Raw genomic sequence first — 17458 nt, forward strand, 5'->3', positions numbered from 1 at the left:
ATATTTTTTTTTTAAATTATGAAAAATGTTTTCACCAAAATTTTCATTTTTGATTAAAAAGGTTTCTAGTTTTTCAATAAAAAGATTTTGGGGGGGGTGGCGGGGGGGGGGGGAGTTTTCAGTTTATGAAAACAAACTTTTTTAAAAAATGAAAATAATCTTCAAAAACTGGGGAGGGAGAAATGAAACAAAAAATGTCCCAGCATTTTTTTTAAAAACCTCAAATGAACACTTTGGAAAATTTCGTTTGAGAAATAATTGGTAATTTTCAATCAATTTCTGAAGGACTGGCATGTCCAACAACTTGGGAAGAGGTCCAGTCACTGATACACCAGGTACAGATATGCTGGAACCAACAGAACACAGGCTCGCCAACCTCTTCACAGTGTTGACCACACCTCAATAGAGAGTATCGTGTAGACTCACCTCAGGGAGGTTTTCCTGGCTATTGTTGCCTTCCCTCTCCAAGGCAGACAAGAGATGCCAGACACAGCCTTCTCCAGATCTATGTCTCACTTAGAGCTCACAGATTGGCAAATGGGGAGTGCCACAGAGTCACAGAAAAGGACAATTTACTTTCCTCTCATCAAATCTAGTTGTATCACAGTCTATTTTCTTTAAAACCCAGGATGGGTAAATGGTTTACTTTGAATTCACAAAACTGTTTTCTGAATGAGTTCCTCGGAACATCAACCTACAAGAATCCAGCCAAAACTACAGTCTGCTCTGATGTATGCTGCAGCAACCAGGCTATCAATAATGAAACACGAGCTCATGTCTAGAGACACTATGGGGCTCTGCACCACCTTGGTGGGGGTGGATTATACCACATTCTAGTCAAGGAGGTTTAGATATATACCCTAGAATTTTGGAGCTATGGGAGGTCCTGTCAGGTAGGTCCAGGAAGCACAGAAAAAAACATAAGAATGGCCATATTAGGTTAGACCAATGTTCCATCTAGCCCAGTATCCTGACAGTGGCCAATGCCAGGTGCTTCAGAGGGAACGAACAAAACAGACAATCATCGAGAGATCCATCCCCTGTCATCCACTCCCAGCTCCAGAGGTGGAAAGTTATTTGTACTTATCTTTGAAAAGGGTAACACTTTAAAAGGTACCTACATCTGCTAAATGCTATTTAGCAATGTCACTTTCATTTACAATGGGCTGTAAATTGATCCATTCTGTCAAAGTGCCAAGATGTATCTCAAATGCCTTCCCATTTCTATTCCTATGATAACTTTGCCATACATAAAAATGGTTGAATACTGTACCACCTTGCATTTGTTGTCATTAAAGCAGCAATGCAATTCTAGTTTAAGTTAACTACTGATGCTCCACGATAGGTGAAATACAGGGTGTTCATTCCTAGAGCATCCCAACCAGTTCATAATACTGGAGTGAACTGACAGAGGAAGGGGATGGGGTTTATTGACCCTTAAGGGTTGAGGGTGGAACATTACTGGGCCGACAGCACCCTGCCCAAAGCTGGCCCTTGTGAATTCCCTACTGCAGTGCTTATCTAGCACCAGTACGTGTTAATCATGTTTTGTTTGACTGGCAGTGCTTGTAATCCTGCCAGTTAAGCATAAGGAAGCATGTAATCTGCTGATCTTCTTTTGGAGCTCACAGAGACATGCTAAAGAACCTGGAGTTGGGATTCTGGCACAGACTGCTTGGAAACAGGATTTTACTATGGTTTTAACTGCACGTCACTTTTGAAGGAGGAAGGGAAAAGTTACTCATCTACATAAAATTAAACAGGTGATCATGTGCTTATAGGACCTGGGCCTGTGCTAGTTGCCACATAATAGTGAAAAATATAAGCTTATTAGTTCTACCTATTAATAAACGAATCTACAGCACTGTATAATCATCTCCCTTCATAACACCAAACAGAGCAGTCATTCATAAAAATGTTCTTCTACTCCACCATCATAACAAATTATAAGAAAACATCTAGAATTGTGACATGCTGTACACTGGGGCTATATGCCTTTTGAAATCTTTACTATACATTTAATAAACAATATACATCCAATAGCATAATTTCCAGCAGAGAACAAAACAAGGGGGTACTATTAAGGGTGGGGGTATTCAAGTTTAGGAGGAGCAGAGTGATAATGAGTGTGGGAAGACTCTAAGGTCTTTGGGAACTGGCTGGAAATTCCTTACCTGCCAGGGGAGAGGTGAATTATACCTTAGTGGATATGGAGCTGGAGGATGATAGAAGGGGAGCCTTTTATCTACAATGAAAGTGTTTAGCACTTAGAAGTTAATCTCAAGAAAATTGTCTGCATTTCAAATATTTAATGAGGATGAAAGAGTCTCTTCCTTATACTCCTCCATGCCTCCCTTGGGCTCCCAACATGACAGCCCCCCGTGGCTAGCTACATCCCCTTCAGAGGGGGGCAACAAAAATTATTAGGGGGCTGGGGCACGACTTATGAGGAGAGGCTGAGGGAACAGGGCTTATTTAGTCTGCAGAAGAGAAGAGTGAGGGGGGATTTGATAGCAGCCTTCAACTACCTGAAGGGAGGTTCCAAAGGGGATGGAGCTCGGCTGTTCTCAGTGGTGGCAGAAGACAGAACAAGGAACAATGGTCTCAAGTTGCAGTGGGGGAGGTCTAGGTTGGATATTAGGAAAAACTATTTCACTAGGAGGGTGGTGAAGCACTGGAATGGGTTACCTAGGGAGGTGGTGGAAACTCCATCCTCAGGGATTTTTAAGGCCAAGGCTGACAAAGCCCTGGCTGGGATGATTTAGTTGGTGTTGTTCCTGCTTTGAGCAGTGGGTTGGACTAAATGACATTCTGACGTCTCTTCCAACCCTAATCTTCTATGATGCTATGGATGCTATGATGCTATGATGATGCTATGGATTTACTGGAAAAAAAAACAACTCTCTCTTACTGATAGTGGGAATAAGAGGCTAGAGGTCCCGGTTCATTGGCACTGCCCTCTGTGACAAAGTTCCTCTTCTGCCTTGGGGGGTCCTGCACTTACTGGCGGATTTGCTCGCCTCAGAGATTCACAGTCACCCTCAGTTTGGCTGTTTTCCATGAACCCACAGTCCAGGTCAACCCCTCCTGTGTCTGACCAAGAGTTGGGAAGTTTGGGGGGAACCCGGGCCCACCCTCTACTCCGGGTTCCAACCCAGGGCCCTGTGGAATGCAGCTGTCTAGAGCGCCTCCTGGAACAGCTGTGAGACAGCTACAACTCCCTGGGCTACTTCCCCATGGCCTCCTCCCAACACCTTCTTTATCCTCACCATATGACCTTCCTCCTGGTGTCTGATAATGCTTGTACTCCTCAGTCCTCCAACAGTACACGTTCTCACTCTCAGCTCCTAGTGCCTCTTCCTCCCAGCTCCTCACACGCATGCCACAGACTGAAGTGAGGTCCTTTTTAAACTCAGGTGCCCTGATTAGCCAGCCTTAATTGATTCTAGCAGCTTCTTGATTGGCTGCAGGTGTTCTAATCAGCCTGTCTGTCTTAATTGTTTCCAGAAAGTTCCTGATTGTTCTGGAACCTTCCCTGTTACCTTACCTAGGGAAAAGGGACCTACTCAACCTGGGGCTAATATATCTGTCTTCTATCACTCTCCTGTAGCCATCTGGCCTGACCCTGTCACATATTCCCCCCCGGCTCACTCAACACCACGGGGTTGGGCAACTTGGAAAGTCAGGCAGTATACTCGTGACAAGCCATCTGCATTGCCATGGTGGCTTCCAGCCCGATGTTGGGTGGTGAATTGGAAAGGGTGTAGGGACAGGAACCATCTGGTCACCCTTGCGTTCTTCTCTTTATTTTGCTGCATCCACTGGAGGGGTGCATGGTCAGTCACAAGGGTAAACTGTTGTCCCAGAATGTAATAACATAGTGTTTCCATGGCCCGTTTCACAGCTAGGCACTCTCTTTCAACCACGGCATACTTTTGCTCTCTCGGGAGGAGTTTTCTGCTCAGGTAGAGGATTGGGTGTTCTTCATCTCCGAACATCTATGATAGGACAGCTCCCAATCCTACTTCAGATGCATCTGTCTGTAAAATGAATTCTTTGTTGAAGTCTGGGGCTATAAGCACGGGGTTACTGCAGAGGGCTGTCCGTAGATCCATGAATGCTTTCTCTGCGGCATCTGTCTACTTCACCATGTCCGGACCCCGGGCTTTTATCAGGTCTGTCAGGGGACTCGCTCTGGTAGCAAAATGGGGACTAAATCGTCGGTACTACCCCACCATACCCAGGAATGCCTGGGCTTGCTTTTTCCGATTCAGCCGGGCCCAATTTTGGATAGCCTCTAGTTTATTTAGTTGGAGCTTGCCCATGCCCCTTCCTACAATGTAGCCAAGGTATTTAGCCTCAGCTAGCCCTATAGCACACTTGGCTGGGTTGGCTGTGAGGCCAGCATGTCCAGAACTGCTTCCACCTTTTCCAAGTGGGTTTCCCAGTCGGGGGTGTGAATAATCACATCGTCCAGGTATGGCACTGCATAACTTGTATGGGGGCCGTATGAGCTTGTCCAAGACGCTGGAAGGTGGCAGGTGCCCCATGCAGTCCAAAAGGAAGAATAATATATTGAAACAGACCTTTTGGGGTAGAGAATGCTGTCTTTTCTTTCACATCTTTGGCAAGGGGAATCTGCCAGTATCCCTTTGTTAAATCTAGGGTGGTCAAAAATCGGGCATTGCTCAGGCGGTCAACTAACTCATCGATATGGGGTATGCATTGAATTTGGATCTCTCATTCAGCTGGCGAAAGTCATTACAAAACCTAGTGGTGCCATCGGGTTTGGGCACCAACACAATCGGGCTTGAACACTGACTGTGGAACTCTTTGATGACTCCCAGCTCCAACATCCTTTTTACCTCTGCCTTGATCTCCTCCCTTTTTGCTGCTGGGACCCAATAGGGCCTTAAAGTTACCTTTGCTCCAGGGTCTGTGATAATGTGGTGATATGCTTTGGTGGTCCGACCTGGTTTGGTTGAAAACACGTCCTGGTATCGGTTGATCATCTCAGTTACCTCCTTCTTCTGGTTTGGTGTCAGATCAGTGGATATCCTGATCTGCTCCAGCATGTTATTTCCCTGGATCGGGGTCTCTTGGGCCACTACACACGACTCTCATTGGTGCCAAGGTTTTAAGAGGTTTATGTGATAAATTTGTTCTTGTTTCCAGCATCCTGGCTGCTGCACCTAGTAGATTACTTCCCCACAGGTTCAACCACCTCATAGGGTCCCTGCCATTGGGCCAAAAGCTTGCTTTCTGCCGTGGGTACCAACACGATCACCCGATCCTCTGGTTGGAACAGTCGGATTTTTGCCTGACGATTGTAATGGGTTCGCTGGGCCTCCTGTGCCTTTTCCAAATGTTCCCGTACGATAGGAGTGACCCGGGCTAACCATTCTCACATCACTTTCCTTACCATTGCCTTGAGGATTTGGTTTGCCCATCGGTCTGCGGATAATAGACGGAGGTTCTCAGGGTATGTATAAGGAGCAGCATACAGAGGTCCTTCATTAGCTTTGACATAAATGGAGTACCTTGGTCTGTTAATATCTCCTTTGGTAACCCCACTTGGGCAAAGATCCCCACCAACTCTTTAGCTATCATTTTAGAGGCTGTGTTCCACTGGGGGACGGCTTCTGGGTAGCGAGTAGCATAATCCAGAACAACAAGTATATATTGGTGACCCTGGGCTGTCTTCTCCCAGAGGCCCACTAGGTCCATGGCTATTCGCTCGAAGGGGACCTCTATGATGGGAACGGGTACTAAAGGTGCCCTCAAGTGGGGACGGGGACTGTGCAGCTGACACTCCAGGCAGGACGCACAGTACCTCTGCACTTCATGTACTCTGGGCCAGAAGAATCGTCACAGGACCTGTGCCAGGGTCTTCTCTACCCCCAAATGCCCCCCCAAAAGATGACTATGGGCAAGACTTAATACAGCATTCTGGTGTTTTGAAGTACTAGGATCTGCTGTACCTTCTGCCCCGGTACTGGTGCAACCCGGTATAAAAGAGATTCTTCTTCATTATGAAGTAGGGTCCTGGTCCCTGGGTTTTCCCTTCCATGGGGACCCCATCTATTTCAGTCACCTCCTTCCTCATGTTGTCATACTTCGGGTCTTCAGCCTGGTCCCATCCAAAATTTCCTCTCCCGAGAACTAAAGGGCCAGTCTTTGTTGTCTCTACTGGTTCAGAGGCGTTAGGGTGTGGGTCAGACTCAGGTGCTTCTCCCTCCTGGCTGGCCTCCTTTTCAGCTGCTCGGGTCCACCTACCTACGAGAGTGACTCTCTGGCTTTGGTCCAGTATTCGGGTTCTCAAGGACTTAGCTGCCCTCCTTTCCCTTTTTGACTTTCTACCCTGTCTGGGAGTGGAGAACAAATCTGGGGATATTTCAGAGAAGATTGGGGTTTACAGTCTACTGTGGATGCCTCACTAACTTCAGGGCTTCCCCCTTTCTCCAATTCCCCTACCGGGAGTAAGTCTCCAAACCCTGGGAAGTCCCTCCCTATGAGCACCGGGTATGGGAGTTTAGGGACTACACCTGCTGCTACCTTAGTAGTATTCCCCTGAATCTCGATTTTTACTGGGATGGTGGGGTAATAACCAACTGTCCCATGGACGCATGTTATCCCTGTATGCTTAGCCCACAGCAGCTAACTACGCTTCACAAGCTTCCCCAAGTCAAGCATGATAGCACTCCCCGAATCAACCAGTGCCGTGGTCTCTACCCCATTTAGCTGGTCTGGTGTACATATGTGGGGTTAGTGAGACAAGGTGGATTAGGGAGCATGGGTCTGCCCAGTTCCCCAGGTTACACTGCATAGGCTCCTCAGCATTGGGATTATGTGCAGCTATGTGTCCCCACTCCCCGCAGGTGTAACACCTGTGTGGAGCCCTAGGCGTTCACTGGTCTCTTGGTTTGGGCACTCTAACATCACGATCCTCTTCCCCCTCAGGGATCCGACTCTTTGTGGCTTCTGGTGGGCCTTCAGCCCCTCTCTTTTTCCACCTGGGCTCTCCTGGTGTCCCAGTCACCTGAGCTCTAGGGCTTGGTGCTGCTACTTTAACCCGGGGTACTTCTTCCTTAACTGGTCGGGTCAGGTCCCTCGCTGTCCTTCGCCTTTCTACCAGTGCAACAACCTCGTCGTAGGTGGAGGGTTTGTTCTGGCTTACCCAGGTGCAAAGGTCTGGCAGTAGTCCTCTCATGTACCGGTCGATGAGCAGAACATTTGGTATCTCCTCCAGACTCCGGGACTCAGTTCGTAACCACTTTCGTGGAGATGGATGAGGTCATATAATTGGGACTGCGGGGTTTTGTTTTCCTGGTACCTCCACTCATGATATCACTGGGCCTGCACTGCGGTCATTACCCCAGATCTGGCCAGGATCTCTGCTTTCAGCTGGAAGTAGTCTGCAGCAGCCCCTTCAGGCAAATCATAGTAGGCCTTCTGGGCCTCCCCACACAGGAATGGAGCAAGGATGTCAGACCACTGTTCTTGGGGCCAAGCCTCCTGCAGGGCTGTCCTCTCAAAGACCAGGAAGTATGCCTCTACATCATCCTCCCACATCATTTTCTGCAGCTAATTGCTGTCCCGCATGATCTGCGTCCCATCATGGCAGCGGTTCAGCTCTGTAAGGGCCTTTACCTGGTTTACCAGTTCCCGCAACATAGCCTGGTCTGGAGCAGCCTGGTCCATCAGCAGGCGATTAGTCTCTTGCAGCAGCCACACTGCCTCCTGTTGGGCGGCTGCCTGGACATGGGTAGCCTCCTGCTGGGCAGCTATGGCTTCTATCAGTGCCCACACTACGTCCTCCATTGTGGTGCGGGGAAAAAAAAAACCCACACACCCTCCTTCTGCCATGCTGTGTACACCAGATCCCACTCCTGACACCAGTTGTGACAAAGTTCCTCCTCTGCCTTGGGGGGTCCTGCGCTTATTGGCAGATTTGCTCGCCTCGGAGATTCACGGCCGCCCTCAGTTTGGCCATTTTCAACCCCTCCTGTGTTTGACCAAGAGTTGGGAAGTTTAGGGGGAACCCGAGCCTGCCCTCTACTCCGAGTTCCAGCCCAGAGCCCTGTGGAAGGCAGCTGTCTAGAGTGCCTCCTGGAACAGCTGTGAGACAGCTACAACTCCCTGGGCTACTTCCCCATGGCCTCCTCCCAACACCTTCTTTATCCTCACCATAGGACCTTGCTCCTGGTGTCTGATAATGCTTGTATTCCTCAGTCCTCCAACAGTACACATTCTCACTCTCAGCTCCTCACATGCACCACAAACTGAAGTGAGGTCCTTTTTAAACTCAGGTGCCCTGATTAGCCAGCCTTAACTGATTCTAGCAGCTTCTTGATTGGCTGCAGGTGTTCTAATCAGCCTGTCTTAATTGTTTCTAGAAAGTTCCTGATTGTTCTGGAACCTTCCCTGTTACCTTACTCAGGGAAAAGGGACCTACTCAACCTGGGGCTAATATATCTGCCTTCTATCACTCTCCTGTAGCCATCTGGCCCAACCCTGTCACACCTCATTTGGTGGTATTCTAGATTATTATATTGAAATGAGGATTCTGTCCTGTTCTCAGTATAACTGCTCCACTGGACACTTCACAAGCAACCCCTGTACACTCTTGTCCCATCTACTGTGGTAGCTCTCTGGGCACTGTCCTCAAAGTATACTCAACCCCCGATATTTCAGGTCTTGATCCAGATGCATCTGCCTGTCACCCGCTACCTCATGGATTTCCAAGAAATTTACAGAAATAGGGGCCATGTATGATTACACCCCTTTCACCATCGCACATTGTGTGCCCAGAATTGACGAAGAAGGTAGGTGGCATATCTGGGTCCAAAGTCAGCATTAGTGAGAAAGTGTTCTGTGGATCACTGAGAGGAAAAGAGAGATGCTGCAAAGCTAGGGTGAGAGGTAATAGGAGGAATAACCATGGATCCCAATAATCAAATGTCCCTTTAGACAGTCTCCTTCTCCAAGCTTGCAAAGTACCCTCCACCTCCTAAGCCATTCTCTCCTACTCCACATAGTGACATGTCTTCCCATCAAATGATTCCCTTCCCATTCCCTCAGTGACCTGCTCCACCCACTCCATGCCTCATATTAACTTGTGCCCCCACCCACAAGCATGATTCTGTGACCTTCCTCACATTGGAGACAGTTAGCACCCAAAGGTTCCTAAAAGAGAACTAGGCACTCTGGCTATGCCTGATCTCTACAGGTAGGGCTCTTTATAGTCTGGGTTCTTTATTATAAAAACAATTCCTGAATCAATTTAGTGTCTCAAAGCTGGTTCATTATTTGAATTGCTAGCTTATCAGATACCTGCCTTACCCACTTATTTATCATTAGATACAAAATAAACGTGAAAGCCATATTAAGATGCCAACCTAAAACATGGGAAGTATATTTGTTTTCCAGATGACGGCATCTGTTTAAATAGAAAACATTTTATATTCCAGCCTCTAGAAGAAGAAAATTGTGGAAAAAAAATAAAAAAGGGAAACTTGATTTTAAAAGTCACATTACATTTTCCCCTGGTCTAGCAGTGAAACTCCTGGCATTTAAAGTCATTTAGCCCACAAAAACAATGACTGTATGAACTCTAGTCAGCTGTGAGGTGCGTGGACCAACTAGTCAGCTGTTCAAGATACTGAGATAGGTTCCTGTAAATTAATGATGCTCAGGGTAATTACAAAGCAGGGTTAACAGAGATCATAGGATTAAGCTACTTTTCGGCTCAAAGTGCATATTGTTTCCCATATGCTGACCAGTTGCTATTAAAAAACCATAAGGTGACCAAAGAGCTGCAAGCCTTAGTAGGTGTATCCTAGGTTAGTGGGGATACTCAGAGATCTTCCAGGGGGTATATAAACTTATCTAGATATTTGCCTACTTTTATAACAGGCTACATAAAAAGCACTAGCAAAGTCAGTACAAACTAAAATTTCATACAGACAATGACTTGTTTATACTGCTCTCTATTTTGACAAAGTTTCTCCTCTGCCTTGGTGGGTCCTGCGCTTATTGGCGGATTTGCTCGCCTCAGAGGTTCATGGCAGCCCTCAGTTTGGCCACTTTTGTGGCTCAAATCTGCCGTTCACTCAGTTAGCCTCATTACTGGACACCACGGGGAAAAGGAAGAAGAACAATCCCCGCAGTCTCTGCTGATCCAGCTAGTGGATTGGGGAACAGGCCAGAGACCTTCCCCTCTGGAACCCACAGTCCAGTATCAAGTAGGGAGTTGGGAGAATGGAGGGATGGGGGGGAAACCCACCTTCTACTCTGGGTTCCAGCCCAGGGCCCTGTGGATTGCAGTTGTCTGCAGTGGCTCCTGTAACAGCTGTTGCAAAAGCTACAACTCCCTGGGATACTTCCCCATGGCCTCCTCCCAACACCTTCTTTATTCTCACCACAGGACCTTCCTCCTGATGTCTGATAATGGTTGTACTTCTCAGTCTTCCAGTAGTACGCCTTCTCACTCTCAGCTTCTTGGGCCTCTTGCTCCCAGCTCCTCACATGCACACCACAAACTGAAGTGAGGTCGTTTTTAAACCCAGGTGCCTTGATTAGCCTGCCTGTCTTAATTGATTCAAGCAGCTTCTTGATTGGCTGCAGGTGTTCTAATCAGCCTGTCTGCCTTAATTATTTCCAGAAAGTTCCTGATTGTTCTGGAACCTTCCCTGTTACCTTACCCAGGGGAAAGGGACCTACTTAATCTGGGGCTAATATATCTGCCTTCTATCCCTCTCCTGTAGCCATCTGGCCTTACCCTGTCACACTATATACACTGAAATGCAAGTACAATAGTTATATTCCAATTGATTTATTTTATAATTATATGGTAAGGATGAGAAAGGAAGCAATTTTTCAGTAATAGTGTGTGCTGTGACACCTTTGTATTTTTATGTCTGATTTTGTAAGCAAGTAGTTTTTAAGTGAAGTGAAACTTGGGGGTACGTGAGACAAATCAGACTCCTGAAAGGGATACAGTAGTCTGGGAAGGTTGAGAGCCACTGCCCTAGGCACTGATACAATGTCCTTCCCTTATTGATAATGGCCTGACCATCTAAATCCTTGTTTTATTGTCCAGAATGCAGAAAGCTAGGAGTGGGGTGGTGGCAGTATGCCATACTACTGTGGAATTTGGCTCTAAAGCCACTGTGTCCAGCCTCAGGAGGACAACCCCAGTCAGTGCAAGGATGATCATCATTAGTATTGAGCCATCATAGGGGCTCTTATTCTATTTGCCTCCACTACTACTAGCATATCAGAAAAAAGCTGGTGTTGCTGAAGGAGAGAGTCCTCAGCCAGGATGCCCCATAATCCATGCCAATCTGTAACTGAGGCTTTTCCCCCTTGGCACCACTTGCAATCGATGTAAGTTAGAGGATCCTGAGCACTGCTCCGACTCAAAAGTGGGGCCGGTCACGCACAATAGCTGTATCAAGGGAGTTAAAAAGGTGTGTTTTAAGCCATCTTTGCAGACAATGCTCTGAGCTGTAGATCACCCACATCCCAGCATCTGGCCCAGAGCATCTAAAGAAGCAGGGATGTTAGGACAGTGAAACATGGATCAGGGAAGCCCTATATTCAGAGAAGTCCAACTATTGGTAATGCTATAAGAAAAGGATCCCATCAACCAGACAGATGTGAGGAAAGGAAAAAAACTAAACAAACCCAATTACAGACCACATAAACCAGCAGAAATATGCCAGAGAGAAGAATCCCTGCATTAGACCCCCAAAGCAGAGATAATATGTGGGTTAGTAGGTCTCTTCCATCTTAGATTTCTCTTGACTTTATGGCACTCACACATCTTTGCAAAATACTGAAATAACAAACACATTTTCGAATCAGCCCCTCATTCTATTCAACACAAGCAATGCTTATGGCCATTTTCCCACTATCAAAGTTTTGACAAAAAAGTGTGCTGAACAGCTCTACCTGGCAGCTATTGTTTACTTCTGTCTGTGCCTTGGTTTTCTCCATCTGTAAAATGGAGAGAATGATGTTGAACTCCTTTGTAAAGGAGTTTGCTTTGAGATCTATGGATAGAAAGCACTAAGTATTATTACTCAATGTATTATTCAAGACAGTTCACAGATTCCAAGACCGGAAGGGACCATAGCAATAATCTAATCTGACCTCTGGTATAACACAGGTCATAGAACTTCCCCAAAATAAATCCTAGAGCAGATCTTTCAGAAAAATACCCAGTCTTGATTTAAAAATTGTTAGTGATAAAGAATCCACCATGACTCTTGGTAAGTTGTTTCAATGGCTAATTACTCTCACTGTTAAAAATGTTCACTTATTTCCAGTCTGAATTTGTCTAGCCTCAGCTTCCAGCTATTAGATTGTGTTCTAGACTGCTAGCCTGATGCACCCGTTATGAAATATGTGTTCTCCATGTAGATACTTATGGACTGTAATCAGGTCACCCTTTAACCTTCTCTTTGTTAAGCTGAATAGTTTGAGCTCATTGAGTATCACTAGAAGTCATGTTTTCTAATCTTTTATTCATTAACGTGGCTCTTCTCTGAATCCTCTCCTCCAATTTATCAACATCCTTCTTGAATTGTGGACACCAAAACTGGCCACAGTATTCCAGCAGCAGTTGCACCAGTGCCAGATACAGAAGTAAAATAACATCTCTGCTCCTACTCAAGATTTCCCAGTTTATGTAACCAAGGCTTACATAGCCCATTTGGCCACAGCAGAGCACTGGGAACTCATATTCAGCTGATTAGCCACCACAACTTAAGTTCCCTCTAAGCTGTATGACCGCGCAGCAGGCAATCAATGGCTATGCAGGGGGGAGAGGCACCCCTCCCCACCACAGCCCCGGGGCAGCCTACACCCCAAACCTCTCAGCCCCGGCCTCACCCTATAGCCCACACTCCCAGCTAGAGCCCTCACCCCCCCACACCCTAACCCTCTGCTCCAGCCCGAGCCCCCCTCCCACACCCTTAACCCCTCATCCCTGGCTCCACCCCAGAGCCCTCACCCCCAGACAGAGCCTTCACCCACTGCACCCAACCCTCTGCCCCAGCCCTGAACCCCCTCCCACACTCCGAACCTCTTGGCCACACACCACCTCCATACTGGTGCACATAAAAAAATTCATTCCACACATGCATGTAAAAAATTAGAGGGAACATTGACCACAACCCGCAAACCTTTTTCCAGAGTCACTGCTTCTCAAGATAGAGTCCCCCATCATGTAAGTATGGCCTACATTCTTTGTTGCTAGATGTATACGTTTACATTTAGCTATATTAAATTGCATACAGTTTGCCTGCATCCAGTTTACCAAGTGATCCGGATCACTGTGTATCAGTGACCTGTCCTCTTAATTATTTACCACTGTCTCAATTTTTGTGTCATTTGTAAACTTTATCAGTGATGATTTTATGTTTTCTTCCAGATCATTAATCAAAATGTTAAATAGCTTAGGGCCAAGAAAAGATCCCTGTGGGACCCCACTAAAACAAACCCGATTGATGAGGATTCTCTGTTTACAATTACATTTTGAGCCCTCTCAGTTAGCCGGTTTTTAATGCACTTAATGTGTGTCATGTTAATTTTATACCTTTTTTGATTTTTTTTAATCAAAATGTCATGTGGCACCAAGTCAAATGCCTTACAGAAATCCAAGTATAAAACATCAACATTGTTACCTTTATCACCTAAACTTGTAATCAAAAAAAGATATCAAGTTAGTTTGACAGGATCTGTTACCCATAAATCCATGCTGATTGGCATTAGTCATATTACCCTCCTTTAATTCTTTATTAATCGAGTCTCATATCAGCAACTTCCTTATCTTGTCAAGGATCAATGTCAGATTGAAAGGGCCTATAATTACTTGGGTCATCCTGTTTACTCTTTTTAGGTCTGGTGCCACTTTGAGCTGGTGTGTCCTGGTCTGTGGGGAGCTTGTTTCTGATGATGAGCTTGGAGAGGTTGGGGGGTTTGGATTGGGCCACCCAAATACCCCAAGAGAACGTGCTTCAATACAGAAATACCCACCCCCTCCAACCACACACCTCTTGTTACTACCACCCCACAATGGAACCCATATGGGGTATCACCAAACAGCTACAACCCATTCTCGATGACAAAGAAATCTGAAAGAAATCTTTTCTGAACCCTCTCTTCTGGGCTTCAAACAACCCCCAACCTCGTCATCAGAAGGCAACTCCCCACAGACCCAAACATACCAACTCAAAGTGGCACCAGACCCTGTCAAAACAACAGATGCAAAACTTGCAGACATATCTCCACTGTTACAATGATCAATAGCCCTCACAACACCTTTCAAGATTCATTGGTCCACCACATGCCTATCACAACATGTGATGTGCCTCATCCCATGCACTAAAAGCCCCAATAGCAACTGTGTCCAGGGTGAAACCAGACAAATCACTACATTCTCAAATGAACTCACACAAGAAAATGATAAAAAGACAGACTCACCATTTCACCTGTGATCACTCTGTATCTGACCTATCAGTCCTTATCTTCAAAGGAAACCTGCACAACACTTTCAAAAGACCAGCCTGGGAGCTTAAATTCATAACTTTGCTAGACACTAAAAATCATAGTCTTAATAAAGACACTGGATTTATGCCTTATTACAACAAACACCCCCCACACACACACACCTTCCCCCGCCCACTATGACTGGAAGGGCTTTAACAGGCCACTTCACCTTGAATGATCCCTTGAAACACATGTTGTTAACTACTTATGTTAAACAATCTGTTCAAACCTTGTAGTTAGCAGTAACGCTTTAAGTTAGTTTCCCAGACCTGAAGAAGAGCTCTGTGTAAGCTCGAAAGCTTGTGTCTCTCAGCAACAGAAGTTGGTCCAATACAAGGTATGTCATCTACCTTGTCTCTCTAATATGTAAGTTAAGGCAGCTTTGAGAAAGTTATACCGAAAAGAATCTTTCTGATCAAATATGAATAGACTCCACCAAATCCAGAAAAAGAGGGGGGGGGGGGAAAGCCACACAGCCCACAGGAGGCATAACATCACCTTGTATTCCATGTAATAACTTAGGAAGATAATTAGATTTTAAAGAATTACATTAAGATAAAGAAAAATGGAAATCATTTATAATACTTAGTGGTGAATTAGTTTCAAGGAGAAAAAAATGCAATTAAATGCAAAAGTAATGAGTATTTAGACACCAAATATTTTCACTATGAAAAGAAAACAAGGCTTTGAGCAGGAGGTTGGACTACATGACCTCCTGAGGTCCCTTCCAACCCTGATATTCTATGATTAAGTACCACAATCAGAGCCTCCCTCCAATTAAATGGCAAAGTAATTAGTTTAGTAAAATTTCACTACAAGTTTCTGGTCAATAACATTTTAAATATAAACAGTGATCAAATAAATCAGCTCCAATCAACACAATGCTAGAAAAAGCATAACCAGCCTCTTTTCCATATTTTGAGCATGTGCATCTTCTGAAAGATATTTAACAAGCCTCTCCTTGGCTGGACAGTGGGATGTGAACCAAGGATCTTTAGTACAAAGCACAGAGCTAAAAGATAAACTCCATTAACTTGCGCAGAAGTAGTCTGTTATCTTGGTGTGGACTAGCCACTAGACATGGACACAGTATATACTTTACCTCTAGTGAATCTGTGACACATTTCTAACAATGAAAGAAGAGGGGTCAGAGGGCAATTTCCATGGGTTAATTAGAAGTCAAAATGCAACACAGGGCCTGATTTTCCTCATTTACACCAGCGTAAGGGTAGGTCTACACAGAGTTGGGTGGTGTGAGTCCCAGTTCAGGTAGACGTACTTGGCACAACTCGGGCTCGCTGCCCTAGTACCTACCTAGGGAGTCAGGCAGGAGTGCACTCAGGCAGCTAGCCAGTTGCCGCCCACGCTGCCACGGCCACGCTGCTACTTTTAGCATGCTAGCTCGGGCTGGCTAGGAATCACACCTCTCAGCTGTTGTGTAGACATACCCCCTCACCCCCAGTCAGGAGCAACGTCAGTGGAGTCACACTGGTTTGAAGCCAATGAAAGGATGTCTATTCAGTGGGCTTCAGATCAGGCCTTACGAAAGAGGACAACCAGGCCTATAATCTGCATTTGAAGAGAGGACTGTCCTTTATTTTCATCTCCAGTAAGTATAATGTTTCTGTAACATGAACAATTAGCTTATGTTCCTATAGACTTGAAACCTTTGCCTGCACTAAATCATAAAGGTTTGTGCTGCACTGTGCTTTTGGTAATGACATTTGATGGGGAAAAACAAACAAACAAACAAAAAAACAGAATCCAAGCTGTTCAGTGTCTTGAGCTGTTAATTAGCATTTCTTCTCCCCACATACTCATTTTCAGTACTGAAACAAGACAACCCTTTGCTGATGGGAAGCCCAGTGCCATGCTCCTGGTCCTCTTACCTCAATGTCTTTTTCTATCTCCAGTCCAGCTTCCACCAGGTTGCGCTCATACTCCTCCCTCTGCTCCCGTTTCTCCTCCTCTAGGGCATCCACTGGGCTCATCTCGATCATCTGAGCCTCTGGCTGCACATGTTGCTGCTGGGGTGCATTCTGCCCCTGGTTTTGATGTTGCTCAGAGTGGCTTTTCCCCATTTCCCCATTAGAAATAATGGCCAAGGGGGAAGGTCTGTGCAAGGGACCTAGGGAGCCAATGCCTCGCTGGTGCTGAGAGGCACGTTTTCGGTAGTGATAGGCTAAGACGTAGTCCACTTTCCTCTTGCTGTCCCTGAAATGCATCCCACCTGGGGATGTCCCACCACTGGCACCCACTTGGGTCCCATCCAGGTAATTGTTAATTTTCTGAAAGAGAAATAGACAAGTCTCAGGGAGACAAACCCATACGCAGCAGGGCTCAGGGCCTCACTCTTGTACAGGTACATGAAAGCCTTAGCTAAGTAAATGATGGGAATTAACTGTAGATATGGGAAAGGAGAAATATTGAAGCAAGAGCTCAGATTCAGTAATGTAGAGCATCTCCTCTGTCTGCAAACCAAGAATTGTGACAAAAACCAGCAATTTCCAATCTGCCATTATTTCCAAAAGGCAACAGAAACCTATATACTTACCTCCCTGTCACGCACACATACTGAGAAAACATACTGACACGGTACCTTAAGATTTTGTACTCACACCTTACACTCATATGTATCAGTATTTAAGAGATGAATGCAATAGGAAGTAGGGGTCAAATTATGGATTGGGGGCATGTTGTGGAGCAAGACTGTGCTCAGGAGGAACATGGGGCAATTTGCACTATGCATGGACGAAGGGCAGGAATCAGAGGTCTGAGCTGGGACATGGAGTTCAGCTCTTTATAGTGCCAGGAGCAGCAGGACTGGACGGGTCTGGGCAGAGGGGATATGGGAGACAATAGGGGAGTGGAGGTTAGAGAGAATACCAACTCTCACATAGAC

At 45.9% G+C, this 17458-nt stretch overlaps 1 protein-coding gene across 1 annotated transcript in view; it reads right to left on the reverse strand.

The window, feature by feature from the left end:
* ANO2 (anoctamin 2) overlaps positions 1 to 16781 on the reverse strand; it is a 262392-nt gene extending 245611 nt beyond the window's left edge. Inside the window, exon 1 of the mRNA XM_075120949.1 lies at positions 16446 to 16781. Within this exon, the coding sequence (XP_074977050.1) occupies positions 16446 to 16781 (336 nt within the window). The remainder of the gene's footprint in view (positions 1 to 16445) is intronic.
* Between the last annotated feature and the right edge of the window lie 677 nt (positions 16782 to 17458).

Source organism: Caretta caretta, chromosome 1 (genome assembly GCF_965140235.1).
Source record: "Caretta caretta isolate rCarCar2 chromosome 1, rCarCar1.hap1, whole genome shotgun sequence".
NCBI lineage: Eukaryota > Metazoa > Chordata > Testudines > Cheloniidae > Caretta > Caretta caretta.